The sequence below is a fragment of the Macroventuria anomochaeta genome (assembly GCF_010093625.1).
Source record: "Macroventuria anomochaeta strain CBS 525.71 unplaced genomic scaffold BU25scaffold_42, whole genome shotgun sequence".
Lineage (NCBI taxonomy): Eukaryota > Fungi > Ascomycota > Dothideomycetes > Pleosporales > Didymellaceae > Macroventuria > Macroventuria anomochaeta.
The window spans coordinates 224,442-238,869 of NW_022985403.1; the positions used below are offsets into that span (position 1 = coordinate 224,442).

The 14,428-nt window shown below is 54.0% G+C and overlaps 5 protein-coding genes across 5 annotated transcripts; 3 read left to right on the forward strand and 2 right to left on the reverse strand.

Moving 5' to 3' along the window:
* Nucleotides 1–1,413: 1,413 nt before the first annotated feature.
* BU25DRAFT_415024 (uncharacterized protein) lies at nucleotides 1,414–4,536 on the reverse strand. Its single transcript, XM_033707439.1, has 3 exons — nucleotides 3,981–4,536; nucleotides 2,508–3,932; nucleotides 1,414–2,458 (listed from the first exon to the last, which is right to left on the reverse strand). Exons 1-3 carry the CDS (start codon nucleotides 4,179–4,181, stop codon nucleotides 1,862–1,864), a joined length of 2,223 nt encoding a protein of 740 aa, XP_033556970.1. The 5' UTR covers nucleotides 4,182–4,536; the 3' UTR covers nucleotides 1,414–1,861.
* Nucleotides 4,537–5,661: 1,125 nt separating this feature from the next.
* Nucleotides 5,662–9,176, reverse strand: BU25DRAFT_415025 (uncharacterized protein). Its single transcript, XM_033707440.1, has 4 exons — nucleotides 8,664–9,176; nucleotides 8,554–8,609; nucleotides 6,507–8,500; nucleotides 5,662–6,454 (listed from the first exon to the last, which is right to left on the reverse strand). The coding sequence occupies exons 1-4, from the start codon at nucleotides 8,675–8,677 to the stop codon at nucleotides 5,951–5,953; spliced, it is 2,568 nt and encodes an 855-aa protein (XP_033556971.1). The 5' UTR covers nucleotides 8,678–9,176; the 3' UTR covers nucleotides 5,662–5,950.
* A 242-nt stretch (nucleotides 9,177–9,418) lies between these two features.
* On the forward strand, nucleotides 9,419–10,134 carry BU25DRAFT_377235 (benzodiazepine receptor family protein-like protein). Its single transcript, XM_033704139.1, has 3 exons — nucleotides 9,419–9,551; nucleotides 9,602–9,990; nucleotides 10,042–10,134. Exons 1-3 carry the CDS (start codon nucleotides 9,440–9,442, stop codon nucleotides 10,096–10,098), a joined length of 558 nt encoding a protein of 185 aa, XP_033556972.1. The 5' UTR covers nucleotides 9,419–9,439; the 3' UTR covers nucleotides 10,099–10,134.
* A 269-nt stretch (nucleotides 10,135–10,403) lies between these two features.
* Nucleotides 10,404–12,340, forward strand: BU25DRAFT_402095 (endoplasmic reticulum-golgi intermediate compartment protein-like protein 3). The gene is made up of 3 exons (XM_033705033.1): nucleotides 10,404–11,024; nucleotides 11,095–11,860; nucleotides 11,912–12,340. The coding sequence occupies exons 1-3, from the start codon at nucleotides 10,651–10,653 to the stop codon at nucleotides 12,077–12,079; spliced, it is 1,308 nt and encodes a 435-aa protein (XP_033556973.1). The 5' UTR covers nucleotides 10,404–10,650; the 3' UTR covers nucleotides 12,080–12,340.
* Nucleotides 12,341–12,548: 208 nt separating this feature from the next.
* On the forward strand, nucleotides 12,549–13,874 carry BU25DRAFT_415028 (uncharacterized protein). Its single transcript, XM_033707441.1, has one exon. It carries the CDS (start codon nucleotides 12,764–12,766, stop codon nucleotides 13,643–13,645), a length of 882 nt encoding a protein of 293 aa, XP_033556974.1. The 5' UTR covers nucleotides 12,549–12,763; the 3' UTR covers nucleotides 13,646–13,874.
* Nucleotides 13,875–14,428: the final 554 nt, after the last annotated feature.

The window sequence follows — 14,428 nt, forward strand, 5'->3', positions numbered from 1 at the left end:
TTCACGGGATTTGTAGAAACGGAGGTGTAGGGACGAAGTCTCGTGGTGAATTGGGCGACACGTGTACGCCAACGGTGTGAGCATGAAGGGAGGCAGGTGCATCCAGTAGCTGGGGCTATAGGGCTCTAGGTAGCATGAGATATATCAGGAGGACCAGTCGAAAAAGCGGACTTCAGTGTCGCTGAGTGTGTGTTCGTAGATGGCGTTGTGAATCTCTGCTGGCAGACGAAGAAGCGGTGATTGTTGTTGATTACGGATCGTGCTAACGAGCCCGTTTAGTGGACAGGACGCAATATCCGCGACATTGATTAGAGACTTACATGGTATCGTTTCGTCCCTTTGTAGTGTGCGGTTTCCTACGGGTGCGACAGCGCTGAAAATATAGGTTGGTCATCGTGGTAGGTTTTAAGGTCGGTGTGGTGAAGCGGATGTTTACAAACGACGGCAAAAGCTTTATGAAAATCTCGTCACGAGTGAAGGAACAGAAGAACGACAATAAGCTGGAGTGACGCCAGTGCAATTGCTGTTCGTTTTGTGCTGGCGATTTTTCTTTCTGATACATTCCTTCACTTACAGCTTTGGCAATCTCCTTCCTCCTGCAGTTGCCTCCAGACCCAATCCTCCCCACTTCCCAGAGAAACCGTGTGCCCGAAAATACATCTGTCAATCATCCCAAAGCCCATCGCGCCATGCAACCCCTTCTCTACTGTCCGGGCTTTGCACAGCCGCACCACTCCAGTCCGCTCGGCACCTAAAACACCTTCACAGCACCAATGTCAGTCAACCCGCCAGCCTTGGACCATCTATGCTGAACTCTCAGCACACTGCTCAAACAAACAAACTCACCACTCCTGCGCCTTCCCAAAGAAGTACGCACCAAAGTCCTCGCTCACGCGCTCGGCAGGCACCACATCCGTGTCTACACCTTCAACCTTGCACTCCGCCCACGCATATGTCCAGAATGCTACTACAGCCTCCTCCACGCCATGACTCTCGGCCCTGCAGTCCCGCTTCACGTCCCTCCCGCGCTTACTCGAGTGAGTAGGCAGCTCTATATCGAGACGCGCGGACTGGTGCTCGCGAACAATGAGATCCTGGACTACTCGCCGCCGCGGAATACATTTCTCAAGCACCTTGACGCTGATCAGGTAGTAATGGTCAGGCGGATGACTGTGGATGTGCTCTTTGCGTTCAAGATGGAGGGCAAGAAGGTTGTGGGGTTGGCGGACGATGTTGTGGAGGTCGTGAGGACGCTGTGTGAGGTGAAGGGCCTAGAGAGGGTGAGCGTGGAGTGGAATGGGGGGCATGATAATTGGGACCCAAGCGCATGAGTACTTCAAGAGGAAGGTGGTATCCGAGGTGAAGGTGCCGATGTTGGGGATGCCAGCGAAGAAGGAGGGAGGGCAATGAGGAAGAAGAAAAGTGTTCTGATGACGAGGAATTTACCTTCGTTTTGCTTGTTCTTCAGTGTGTAGAACAGGAAGAAGATTGTGAATACAGACAAGCAGTAACAACAATGACGCCACCCGTCCTACGCACAAGTGCCTGATTATATACATTTACCATTAGGGGTCATCTAGGAATATGTAGTCTTCCCTCATCATCAACATTCCCGCCCACCGCTCTCTATTGCGCCAACACACTCCGCAACATAGCCAAGAAACTCGGATGAAGTTTCTTGATCTCTTCAATCGCCGGTTTCTTCGGCTCGCCCGCTCTCCTTTTGAGCTTCTCCGCCGCCCTCGCGCGGTTCTTGCGCTCAGCTTCAATCGGATCGTCGTCGTCGTCGAGCTCTTCTTCTTCGTCGGAGTCGGTGGCGTCGTCGTCGAGTTCGAGATCTTGGAGGTCGAGCTTTTGCATGTTAGTACAAGCTGACTGCTAAATAGGGGTGACTGTTTACCTCATTAAGCCCAAAGTCGCTGCTCTTGAAGCCTGCCATACCGCCAAGCACGGGATCGGGCTCGTCGCCAGCACTCGCCATCTTCTGCCTCGTCTTGTCTTGATGCCACTTCTTGCGGGCGGTCTGCCACTTGATTAGGCTGTTGATCTCTCTGATAGCTTTCCGTCTGTCGATGGTGTTCGAATCCATGCCGCCCTGGAACAGAGCGTTCATGTCGAGCTTGCCGCCGCCACCGGGGCCGTGCCGCAGGAACTCGAGAATGCCTTCTAGCCAGCCCATGAGCTGGTCGAAGAGGCCGTTGTCATGAATATGAACCTCGTGCACGAACTTGTAGAAGTTGTCTTCGTGGCGTGCGCAGAGGTCGATGAAAGCTTGGACGGTCTGATTGGGGTCTGCAGAGACTTCTTGGCGTTGGCAGGCCTCGATGGTCTTGATCGTGTCGTCAACGAACATGGCGAAGTCGGTGATGCTGTTGTAGACGTTCGCGGACTTGTACACGCGAACGAGGGGTTCGTAGAAGATGGTGAAGAGGTCGCGGAAGAGTTGGAGGGTGGTGGGCTGGGACCGTTAGTCAATGTGTCTCTCATAGCTGAAATTGCATGCTTACCTCCTCGATGATCTGGAGCATCATAAGCTTGTCTCGCTGTCTCAGACACAGCTTGAGGTACTGCTTGAGATGCGCAAAGAGCTCGGCGCCCTGTCGCAAGTCCTTGTCAATCTGACCAGACGCATTAGTAAGGACGCTATTAACGCTGCGACTGCTGTTGTTTCTGCTGTAACGACTGGTCGGTCTCACATTTTCCACCGCATTGTTCCACGCAACGTAGGCATTGAAGACCTTTTCCACCTGCTGGGAGCTCAATTCTGGCTTGAAGAAGTCGGATCGTAGAATTGTAACGACGATGTCGACCTGCTCGCTCTCCGCCTCTTGCCGAAGTACCTGCTTAACGTCCTCGTTTGACTCAACGTAGGCTTTGATCTTTGCGCATAAGACTTCGTCCTTGATCTTCGTGGAGCCGAGGGTGTCAATCGTTTTCTGTACAGAACTAACACCATCGTTGATGGCCATACCAAAGATGCGCTGAAGCAAGGACCTTGCACCAAAAGGCTGCGCAAGGAACAAATCAAGCACTCCGCTCATTACCGCTGCTGGGTTGGCAATCCTGATGACGTTCTTCAGCACGCCGTATGGCACGAGTGAATGTATCCGTTTCGCCTGCGCGAAGAGCTCCGGTGAGTTGTCTTCGGCCAAGAAGAGGTGGTAAATAGTAGCTGCGACTTCTATCCGCAACCACTCTGCAAACTTCTGATACTCTGGCTTGAGCTGGGATATTGAGTTCTTCACCCTGATTTCCTGGAAGAGGTGCGAGAGGCCGTTTCTCTCAACAATCTCTCGCCTGAACTTCTCCATGTGTATGTCGAGCTCGGCAGCACGTTTCCGTGCCACTTCGTAAAACTGCTTTTGCTCTTGTATGCGCTTCTCATCCATGATCATGCGCTTCTCAATGTCTTCCATCTCTTCCTCGTTGACTTCGATGGGATCGCGCGTGAGGAAGTCAGTCATAGCATTGGATTGTGCGATCCTCTCGTTGTTTAAGAACGATCGAAGGAAAGCTCGTAGCGATACACGCTGCTCTTCGCGGTAGAGAGTACGTGGTAGCTGATAGCCGAAACCCTCTCCTGACGCACGAGGAGACCGTGTCCCTCGACCTCCTCCGAGTGATGTTTGTGAAGCATTTTTCTTGTGACCGCTACCCCAGAGGTAGCTTCGCAGACCTCCACCGCCGCCGTCGCTCTTCTCGTATACGTCAGGTGCCGGTCCTTGTGTTGACACTGAAGAGATGGAGCTAGCATCATCGTCGTCTTTGTTCGAACTTAGAATGGAGTCTTTCTTGTTCTTGCGAGGAAGTGGAGGGAGCACTTTTCCCGGAAGCTCGAGGCGTATCCGCTTGTGGAGGTTGACGAAGTCCTGGTATCGCCGACCGACGTAGATTTCTCGATCGCCGCTCTGTTTGACTCGGATAAGGTATTCCTACAATTCGTGAGCTTGCGTTCGCCAATCGCTGCGACTTTGACCTACCGCGTGTGTGTGGTATCGGACGTGCTTCTTCACTGACGTGGTTCGCACGCCGGCAACGTTGACATCCCAGCCATTAATGAAATGCCCACTCGGTGCGTTCATGTGTAGACCCTCCTCGTTTGCGCCGCGCTCGACGATCTCCATCTCAGAGAAGCGTATCCTCTCCTCGTAGCCAGACGCGGTGGGGATACCAGAGACCATCATAAGCTCGACCAGCTTCTCTGCCTTCAGCGCCAGCTTCCTTCGTTTTGTCTCTTCGAGGCGGTCTTCTGACGACGAGATATCCTTGCTTGCGAACGATTCGAGGAACTACGGAAATTGCCCTGTCAGCCTTCGCTCTCAATCTCCGTATGGTGTCACCAACTCACCACTTGCAGCTTGTTCTGCCAGAACTCTTTCTCCTTGGCCTTGTCCAGGAATGGGAAGTTTCGCACATGGTGGACGAATATGTAGCGCAGCAGTGGGAGCTCCGAGTCTTCTGGAGCGACTTCGCCGGCGTCTGAGCGGAAGGGTGCGCCGAAGCGCTTGAGGGCAGTGGGTGACGACAGTTCGGAGATTTCGTATTGTGTTTGCTGGGAAATGAGTTCGCGTTTAAGGTCTGCATATGTGTGAGTGTCTCTGGTGCGTTGAGTGCTGTTCGGCGGCTTACAGTGCTCCTGCTTGCCGGTCAGGATGGAGCCCTCTGGGGGCACCGACATCATAGACGCCATCGTGTAGGTTGTGTCTGCCCGCTGAGCGCCAGGCCGCTCTGTACCTGCAGCATGAGGCTTGCCAAAATTGGAGATCGAGGGCTGATCGTCCATGGTGGGCACTGTGCATCCGTTGAGCACCAGGCCAGGCGGGGTGCCTTGAGCCATGCTAAACAAGAGGTCAGAGGAAAAGAGGGGCAGGGAGAAGGCGCAGGCGTCGAGGTCGCAAGGGTCCGGAAATAGTTATATAGAAAGCTCGGTCTCTTGGGCACGGCGATGTAATAAAGTAATGTCGACGCGTGTTGTATGACGCCCGGCTGTCCTGCAATAACCAGACACCTAGTGTGGCTGCTGCTGGGGCTTGCACGCTGCTCCACCGGCGAAATCTGCCGGGGTTTGCGTGCACGATACTCGAGTCGGCCTCGTCGAGGATCAGCTCCACCCGCAATTCGCTCAAAGCAGATTGCGTCGATGCTTGTCGGCACTCAAGGCACTGCGAGCGCGTGAAGAACTGTGGCTGGTGGGCAGGGCTGCGTCACTCCATGGCTTAGCCGGTAGGGCCGAGCAATCAGCGGGCGCGCTGCGATCGACTAGGAGTCCTCGGGCGGGCTGCACGGGCGACAAAGGAACGCACGGCATCAGAGGTGCCCTTGGCTGCAGGTTGAAGGCCCTCTTACGAATACGCGCGCAGTCCGTTCTTGCAAACACACTCAGACTGTTCCGCGAAACACTTCGATGTTTGAACCATACTGCCTGAAGCTTGGAGCATGTTCATCACCTGGAGCGCTTTGAGAATGTCAGAAACGCACGTGTTCAGACGGTTGCAGTTCCATGGCACCTCATCCCCAGAGCTTGTCTTACACTTGACCGTACCCTCAACCACGGCCTGGACCACGTGCCAAGCGCGCCACAGGCAACTTGTCCCGGACTGCAACTCGCTGAGACTGGGGAAAGCTTGTTGAAACAAATGTCTGCGCTGCAGCATCACCGCTCGAAACAACAAGCACGCAAACTTTGTCATGAGTTGCCTTGATTATCTATCGTATGGTTTTCATGAATACAAGTTACACGCATGCACTAAAGTGCAGCATATGCTAGACCAGGAACGCCCTGTCCCATGCCTGGTCCTTTCCCAAGTAGAACAAATGACAGACTAGCCTGCAAATTGGAACAGTCGACCCCAACGCCAACCTTATGACCAGATCACACAGCGCACTGCCCAGCTTGGTTTGGTTTGTTTGAGTGGCTCCAGTGGCTCCAGTGGCTCCAGTGCCGATGTGGCTAGTAGTTCAGCTCACCACTGCCGCCTCCACCAACAGCATCAAGGTCTTCGTAGCTCTTGATCTGACGCCCCTGTGTAGACTGCAGGGGTCCTGGCCCACCATCACCGTGCCGTTGCGCGCCAGGTCGTCCACCGCGCGGTGGAGGTGTAAGGCGGCCGTTACCACCATTCGGACCGTTGCGACGGTCGCGGTTCTGCCTATCATATGGCCCAGTACGGCTATTGAATCGCTGGCCGCCGCGGCGCATAGCTCCAGCATCGTGTGTACCGAGGGAGGGATCCCAGTTGCCACCCATGGCTGGATTGAACATGTTTCCAACGTTCATCGCGTTCTGCATTCCGTTGCTGGACATAGCCATGTTCATATTGGCAAGGTTGAATCCGCGTGGTGTGCCCGTTGCTTGAACGTGGTTGCCCATTGGGAAGTGGCCATTGCTATTGGCATCACTGCGCGAGGGAGCGATGTGTGCAGGATCAACGACATAGCTGTTGACGAGTTCGAGCTGTGGGCTTGTTAGCTACGTGCGCAAGATCAGTGACTTGGCCTGTACTTACGTCCTTCTGCAACTTCTCGAGCCACTCCGGATGGCGTTTCTCGACGTGCTTGCGCCAGAAGTTCTGACCCTTAAACAGCTTTGTGCATTCTGGGACCTTGCAACGCCACTTCGACTCATCTTCTTGCTTGCAGGACCTTGCTAATTCATCTTCCATGGCCTCATCAAGTGGCTTGCCACCAAGCTTGCGGACGTCCACGTTCTCTGGCTCCAGAAGCTGCAGCAACTTCTCTTCGTAAGTCTTCACCCAATTGAACGCCCGTTGAAGCTGCTGCTGGTTCTTCCCACTCAGCTTCATCGGCTTGCGCTCGGCGACTGGGCTGCCCTCACCATTCTCGGCGTCGCCAGACTCTTGCTTCTTGTATGGGAATGGCTCGCCGGTAGCGGTGGCCCTTGCAGTGGCCTTCGCTGCTGTTGTCAGGCTGGCACGAGGGCGGCGAAGATGTCCGCCTGCGCACTTGCGGATCAACTCGTGGACCGAGTCACTCTCAAACACGCAGAAGAAGCAGAAGCTGTGTACGCGTCGAAGGTATTCAATCAGAAGATCGAGCTTCTTCTTCTTGACCAGCAACTCTTCGTCATCGACTTCTTCGTCATAAGCCCCTTCTTCATCGTCCATAGTCTCGTCTTCGCCCTCTTCCAGATCTTCAGGATCTCGCTCTTTCTTGGGTGGAGCGGGGGCGTTGGCTGGAGGCTGTAGCCAACCTTTCGAGCGAAGATCCTCGACACGCTGTTCGATCTTGGCAACACCATCAATCTGGCCAAACTCTTCCTCGTGGTTCGCTTTTAGTTTACCGTCAAGCTTCCTGACTAGTCTTTCAGCTAGCTCCAAGTCGCGCTCGATTCGCTCGGGTGCCGAGAAGAGATCCCAGAGCGCCTTCTTTCGAGGAGCTGCAGGGGTCTCGTGCACGCCAACGTGACAGGTAAAGTTCCCGCGCTTTTCGTCCTCGACAGTCTTGCCGTTGATGGCTTCGAGTGCCTTCTGCGCTGTGCTCTGCGGGGCAGGAATAGGCTTCTCATCAAGGGCTCCATCTTCTCCTTCATCGTCGCGTGCATCACCACGGTCATCGATGACCATGGGCTGTTCATCATTCGGGTGCAGTATCACCCATCCTATACGATGGCACTTCTTCAGTGGATTTGGATCGCTCAGGCTGAGCCACTTGAATCCACCGGGACCCTCGCCAAGATGTTCTTTGGCGAACTCCTCAACTTTCTCCCGGTTGACGGTAGGGGCGATGGTCTTGATCAGCAGTGTGGGCTGGAAGGCTGATTCGTCACGAATCTCGCCGCCTTTGCATGGCAGGAGATCCCCTACACCCAACACTTCGTTCGCAGCAGTGGTTTCGCCTTCCTCCTTCTCGACAATACCGCCTGCGCCGTTCGAATCGTTCTTGTAGATTCCCTCAAGTGTAAACTCGTCGAAATAACCCTCATCGATTTGTCCCTCCCACTCGGTGTATATACCGTGACGGTACCCGCGCAGCTTCTCCTTGAAGGCTTGATCGTACTCGGGGTCGTAGCGCTCCTTGAACCATTCCTCGCCCTTGTGCTTGTCCACGAAAGTCTTGGCCATTTGCACCTGGAGCTTCTCCTTGTACTCATCGTACGCGGCCTGGATGAGTTCGCGCTCCTTGCCTCGCTCCTCGCGGGCTTCGCGTTCGCCTTTGAGCACTGGCTTCCTGCCGCCATTTTTTGCACGCTCCTTCTCCTCCTTCATCACCTGTTCTACGCGCCACCACTCAGCGAAGTAGTTGAAGCCAACTTGGTATTCGAGCGACATGGGATTCGGAATCGGGTTGGTCGTGAACGTAGGAGCGAAGCTGTCCTGACCAGGGACGTAGCGGTCGATGCCAGCCTGTACAGGCGGAGGAGAAGAGCGACGGCGACCTCCATCACGGCGCGGGTGGTCGTAGTCTCGAGCGCGGTCGGGCTGATATCTGTCGATGTTCTGAGGCGACCGCGAGCGCCGCCTGGGCCTGCGATCTCCGGCAGCTGCAAGGCACTAGGTTAGCCGGGATCAGTCAGGCGTCCAGCATGCTGCTTACCAGGAGAGCGTCGTCGGTAGGAGTCGGCCGGCGGCCTGGAGTCCTCTCGAGTGCTACTACAAGACTGTCAATAATGTGCGCTTGCGTTCGATAGCTCGATCTGTACTCACTTGTACGAGTCCATTGTTGCAGAGAGGCAGCTACAGCAGCTGAATGAAGGGTATTAGATAGTGTGTGATGAGCCAGTCATCAACACAGTGAGGAGATACTGCTAGGCAGGACACGGATACGCAGTCTCGATAGATGGATCTGACGTCTGACAAGCGCCAGACAGTCGAAAGTAGCTGTTTGCCATGGCGGCCTCGGGTTAGACAGAGGACAAATGAGTGACAAGAGGAATGCGACTAGTCTGGGAGGGGGTGCAGTAATGAAGAGTAAACAAGATGGCGACAGCACTCGATGCGATTGATCACACGCGAGCTGCGCCGTAAGAAGAGAAGGGTGGGGATGGGAGGTAGCTAAGAGGCTGGCGTCCGGCAGACAAAGCTAAGGGGAGCTATGGCGATAGCCCGGCAAGAAGGGGAGATACGAACAAGATGAGGCTGCGACAAGAACAAGAGCGAATGCACTCACGAGGATGTTGGAGTGTGTCCTGCTTGGGAGGGAGAGGCAGACGTGTGGAGGAAGGGTGAGGTGGTCGTGGCGGCTGGAGAAGGAGCGGAGGGCTGAAACAGGGCTAGTGCAAACGCGAGGCAGGCACGGAGCACGGCAAGTGGGCCAGCAACGCCCGCTGAACGACCGAGGCATGGAGGCTCGATTGGAACCTGCGGGATTACGTAGACGCATCGCGAGACTCGGACGCGAGTATAAGATCTTTCGACTGAGTGTTGCATCGGTGTACAAAGTACCTGATAGTCTTCGGGACGATATACCACATCTCACCAACATGACCTCATACATCCCCTCCCTCACGCTTCCGAGCTTTCTGTTCGAGAACCCGGCAGCTGCAATTCTTCTGCCTGTGGCCTGCGGGACCGCGATTGGCTTTTCCATCAGCCGTGGGTGACTTTAGCACTCCTTGGATAACACTTTCACTAACGATTGACAGCTTCTGTTACTCAAGCATCGTACAAAGCACTCAGACAGCCTCCTCTACACCCTCCTGGCTGGGTTTTTGGGCCGGTATGGACCGCCCTGTACGCAACGATGGGCTACACTGCCTACCGAGCATGGACGACTGGCGCGACTTCTATCAACCCTCAAACTGTGGCCCTGGCTAAGCAGGGAGCAACTCTGTACACGATTCAACTGGCCCTCAATCTCATCTGGACACCTCTGTACTTCGGCCTTGGACGACCAGTGGCTGCTACTGTCGATATCCTCGCTCTTGGCGGCGCTGTGGGCTACCTTGCCTACATCTGGGGCCAGGTCGACCCCACGTGTGGTTGGCTGCTTGCACCCTACCTGGGCTGGCTCAGCTTTGCTACCTACCTCTGCGTACGTAGTCCTGTACAAGATTTCATATCCATATGCTGACAATCGATGTAGGTAGGAAGTGGATACTTGAACGACTGGGACTTCTCCAAGGCCTTCAAGAGGGACTAAATGGCTACAGTGACTGCACGTGTCAGACTCGTGAATACCCCCAGGGCCTACAGCCTGTAGTGTATTGACTTTCAGCGACTGCATATGTACCATACCACCGATTTTCGATCTACTCCTATCATGGCTACCTAGCGAGGTCACAATAGACATCTTAACAAAATCTAACTCATCTTGCACTGAAGATAAACTCCGCTAATGCTGTGCCCTGCCGGTGCTCGAACACGCTCTTTCCTGATTCGTGCTAGTGCACGGGTACCTCGACTAACGTTCCAGAGCGCATAGCTGTCCTTTACTCAGCCGAGCGTCGCAACAACCACGCGTCTCGCAGTTCACTTCTTTCTGTACAATGATATTGCTGCCACGGCATTGATCTTGCTAGGCTTTTCACTCCTTTGACATTCCTAGAGAAGCAGCTGCAGGTGCGTCTGCAATTGTAGACTCTCGGTACGCGGACTGACACTTGCCCGCGCCACACCTCCGCGGTCTCACTTCCACGTTCTATAACCCCGAATACTCTTTCGACCTCGACTGCCTACAGTGTAGTTTGCCAAAATGCCTCCCAAATCTGCTTTCACGCGCCTCGACGCCTTCACAAAAACCGTCGAAGATGCACGCATTCGTACAACGTCCGGAGGAATCGTCACCATTGTGAGCTTACTGGTCATTCTCTGGTTGACATTGGGCGAGTGGGCAGATTACAGACGGGTGATAGTCCGTCCTGAGCTGGTTGTCGACAAAGGTAGAGGCGAGCGCATGGAGATCAGCTTGAATGTCACATTCCCGCGGATGCCTTGCGAATTGCTCACCCTCGATATCATGGATGTGTCCGGCGAGCTGCAGATGGGTGTCGCACACGGTATCAACAAAGTGCGCCTGAGTCCTGAGAAGGAGGGCAGCAAGGAGATTGAGAGCAAGGCCCTTGATCTGTGAGTCCGCTTCGGTTCTCGCGACACGAGGACAGATGCGAAAGATAGTGCAGTAGCTGACGCATGACAGACACAAGGACGAAGCTTCCCACCTTGCCCCCGACTATTGCGGCGAATGCTACGGCGCCCCCGCCCCCACCAACGCACAAAAGCCCGGCTGCTGTAACTCTTGTGACGAAGTCCGCGACGCCTACGCTTCCGTATCATGGTCTTTCGGCCGTGGCGAGGGTGTTGAGCAGTGCGAGCGCGAGCACTACGCTGAACACCTTGACGCCCAGCGCCAGGAGGGATGCCGCCTTGAGGGCAGCATCAAGGTCAACAAGGTTATTGGAAACTTCCACATTGCGCCTGGGAAGTCCTTCTCCAATGGCAACCTGCACGTACACGACCTTGAGAACTACTTCAAGGACGAATACGCGCACACGTTCACCCACAAAATCCACCACCTGCGTTTCGGCCCCCAATTGAGCGACGTTGTTGTGCAGAACATGGCGAAGAACCATCTTGCGACTGGTCCGGGTGGCTGGACGAACCACCACATCAATCCCCTAGACGGTACAGATCAGCACACAGACGAGAAGGCTTTCAACTACATGTACTTTGTCAAAGTCGTCTCAACCGCCTACTTGCCGCTTGGCTGGGAGAAGGAGGCAGCTCGTCCTAGTGACCAAGACATTGGTGCGATCATTGAGGGTAACTACAAGGGAAGCATCGAGACACATCAGTACTCTGTTACCAGCCACAAGAGGAGTCTTCAGGGCGGCACTGATGAGCAGGAAGGCCACAAGGAGCGTATTCATGCTCGCGGTGGTATCCCGGGTGTTTTCTTCTCCTACGTAAGTTTTGCACTTTTCAGCGCTGACGAACTGTGACTAATTTGAGCACAGGACATCTCGCCAATGAAGGTTATCAACCGCGAAGTGCGCGACAAGTCTTTCTCTGGTTTCCTTGTTGGCTTGTGCGCTGTGATTGGTGGCACACTCACAGTCGCTGCTGCGGTTGACCGTGCGCTGTACGAAGGCGTCAACAAGATCAAGAAGATCCATTCGAATTAGTCGCATATATGTGGCTCCACGACAGTCCGAAAAGGACAGCAAACATGGCTTTGCGAATTTGTGGGCTGCGACCCAGGAGTTTCGGCGCACTGATTTGGCGATTTGGATTGGGCGACGCATTGGCTTGAAGGGCTTAGATCTATGAATCTTTTGGGGAGTCGAAGAGCATTTGACGCTGAGCTGAAAATGCCAGCTTGTAACATCTAGCCTAGGCGAATATGTAAAGGAATTCATAGATGACTAAATGTGAGCATTGTGCTCGTAAGGCAGCGATATTAAGTGGTGCCTAAAATGCCTATTTGCCTGACCAATCAGGTCTTAGATGAGAGAGGCGCCTGAAAGTTTGAGAGTATTGTGTGGTTCACACTCGCGAGTCAACATTGAAGTTCTCATAAGAAGAGAAAGCCCACGGTACGTGTGGTGAAAGGGTGGGTTTCAGTGGCTTCATGTTTCTACGGCTGTGGCTCACCTTTGTGCACGGACGTTGTCCTGAAGTGCGCTAGCGCTGGCATAAAACGCATCTTCTCTCGCTCTTGCTTTCGAGTTATACATCTCACACTTCAACAGCCTACCCACATATACTCGGAACTTCACTCTAGGACCGTTCGCTTCGCCAGGACCATACCGACATCGAAAACATCTACAAAACATTCGTTCCCTTTCATCATCACCAACAGAGTCATCATGTCTGCACCACGCGGAGGAGGACGTGGACGAGGCCGTGGCCGTGGTCGAGGTCGCGGAGACTACTACACACCAAACGATCATCAAAATCAGAACCAGCCCCAACAACAAGCGGAACCTGATCGCGCAGCATCAACAAACAACACTGTCGATCTCCTCAAAGGCTTCCTAGCACGGCGCTACGATGCTTCCACCAAACTGCTCAATTTCTCGACTATTGCCACTGATGAAGAAGTTGCTAAGAGTGGGATGTTCCGGCACGAATCAACGCAAAAGAAATTCTTCCCAGCGCTCATGGTCATCTGCGATGACATGCTCGAAACCCGAGAAGCCAAGGAGGCAGCCATCGAAAGCGTCACACTATGCGGCAACAACATAACAAACCTCAACGTAGTATTCGATCTCTGCAAGACCCTGAGTCATATCAAAAACCTCGACCTAAGCGGCAACGCCTTCCATTCAGTCAACGCGCTAAAGCCCTGGAAAGGCCGGTTCAGGAAGCTGGAACACCTGATCATCGACCCCTTCAGCAGCATCGGCTGGGAAGAGGAGCTTACAGCCTGGTTCCCCAAACTGAAGATCTTGAACGGAACTCAGGTCCGCGCTGATAAGCCTGCAGCGGGCGACGCGAACATGATCACGGACGCACCAATGGCCGTAACACCACAACCAATGACTAACGCGCCAACACCGACACCAACATTACCAACACTAGCTTTCGACCAACAGAAGGAGGAGATGATCGTGTACGTTCAGCAAGCGACGAATCTCAAGCGGGATTACGCGATTCAGTGTTTGGAGGCTGGAGGATGGGATCTGAATCGTGCAGGGGAGCTGTTCACGCAAAGCCAGCCCTGTCTGCCACCAGATGCATATAACTAGGTGTTCAACGTATTGGAGGCGATGGAAGTTTGTTGAAAAGCATGGAATAGCAAGGTTGTCAATTACCGGAGTTTTCTTTCTTTTGTTCTGCATAAATTGTTGCATAGCGGTTTGGAGTCGACAGGGTGGCTCATCTGGATTCAACGGGCGTGCATGGAAGGGATCGTATGTATCGAACACAAACGGATATTTGTGTTGTCGAGATTGGCATTGTAGCCGACACAATAGACTGATACCAAACATCCTCATTTGCTCTTTACTAGATTCACTTAGATCACTTGCTATTTCTTCTCCAACCACCGAATGACACTATCAACAACGCCATGGACACCCAAAACGAAGACATGTACGTACCACCGTCACCATTGCTATTTCACCCCTCCTAACATCCTCCACAGCACCCTCCGCAACCAACAACTCCCCTTCTTCCGCCTCCCCCCCGAAATCCGCAACACCATCTACTCCCACGCCATCGGCCACTACGAAATCCAACTCATCCACCACTGCGCCTCTCACATCCTGCTCTTCCAAAGCCGCCCGCTTGGCACCACACGCTCCTTCGCCCTCTTCACTTACGCCGAACTCACCGTTCTGGCGCGCGTGTGCCGGCAGATGAAGTTCGAAACGACGGCTCTGCCGTTTCAACAGAATGTTTTCACTGGAGGTCCGGGTGTTATTGGGGGACTGTGTTTTTATCTGCAATATTGTGCTGGGGATAAGGCGAGATATGTTAGGAGTGTGAAGATTGACGTTGGAGATACGGGGTATGTGGAGGTGTCTCGG

Coding starts and splice junctions, on each gene's coding strand:
- BU25DRAFT_377235 (XM_033704139.1), top strand. CDS start 9,440: ATGACCTCATACATCCCCTCCCTCACGCTTCCGAGCTTTCTGTTCGAG. Junction 9,552..9,601: donor GATTGGCTTTTCCATCAGCC/GTGGGTGACTTT, acceptor AACGATTGACAG/CTTCTGTTACTCAAGCATCG. Junction 9,991..10,041: donor GCTTTGCTACCTACCTCTGC/GTACGTAGTCCT, acceptor CAATCGATGTAG/GTAGGAAGTGGATACTTGAA.
- BU25DRAFT_402095 (XM_033705033.1), top strand. CDS start 10,651: ATGCCTCCCAAATCTGCTTTCACGCGCCTCGACGCCTTCACAAAAACC. Junction 11,025..11,094: donor GAGAGCAAGGCCCTTGATCT/GTGAGTCCGCTT, acceptor GACGCATGACAG/ACACAAGGACGAAGCTTCCC. Junction 11,861..11,911: donor CGGGTGTTTTCTTCTCCTAC/GTAAGTTTTGCA, acceptor ATTTGAGCACAG/GACATCTCGCCAATGAAGGT.
- BU25DRAFT_415024 (XM_033707439.1), bottom strand. CDS start 4,181: ATGGTCTCTGGTATCCCCACCGCGTCTGGCTACGAGGAGAGGATACGC. Junction 3,933..3,980: donor TCCGATACCACACACACGCG/GTAGGTCAAAGT, acceptor CACGAATTGTAG/GAATACCTTATCCGAGTCAA. Junction 2,459..2,507: donor TGCTCCAGATCATCGAGGAG/GTAAGCATGCAA, acceptor TAACGGTCCCAG/CCCACCACCCTCCAACTCTT.
- BU25DRAFT_415025 (XM_033707440.1), bottom strand. Junction 8,501..8,553: donor CTACCGACGACGCTCTCCTG/GTAAGCAGCATG, acceptor AGTGCCTTGCAG/CTGCCGGAGATCGCAGGCCC. Junction 6,455..6,506: donor TCGAGAAGTTGCAGAAGGAC/GTAAGTACAGGC, acceptor ACAAGCCCACAG/CTCGAACTCGTCAACAGCTA.
- BU25DRAFT_415028 (XM_033707441.1), top strand. CDS start 12,764: ATGTCTGCACCACGCGGAGGAGGACGTGGACGAGGCCGTGGCCGTGGT.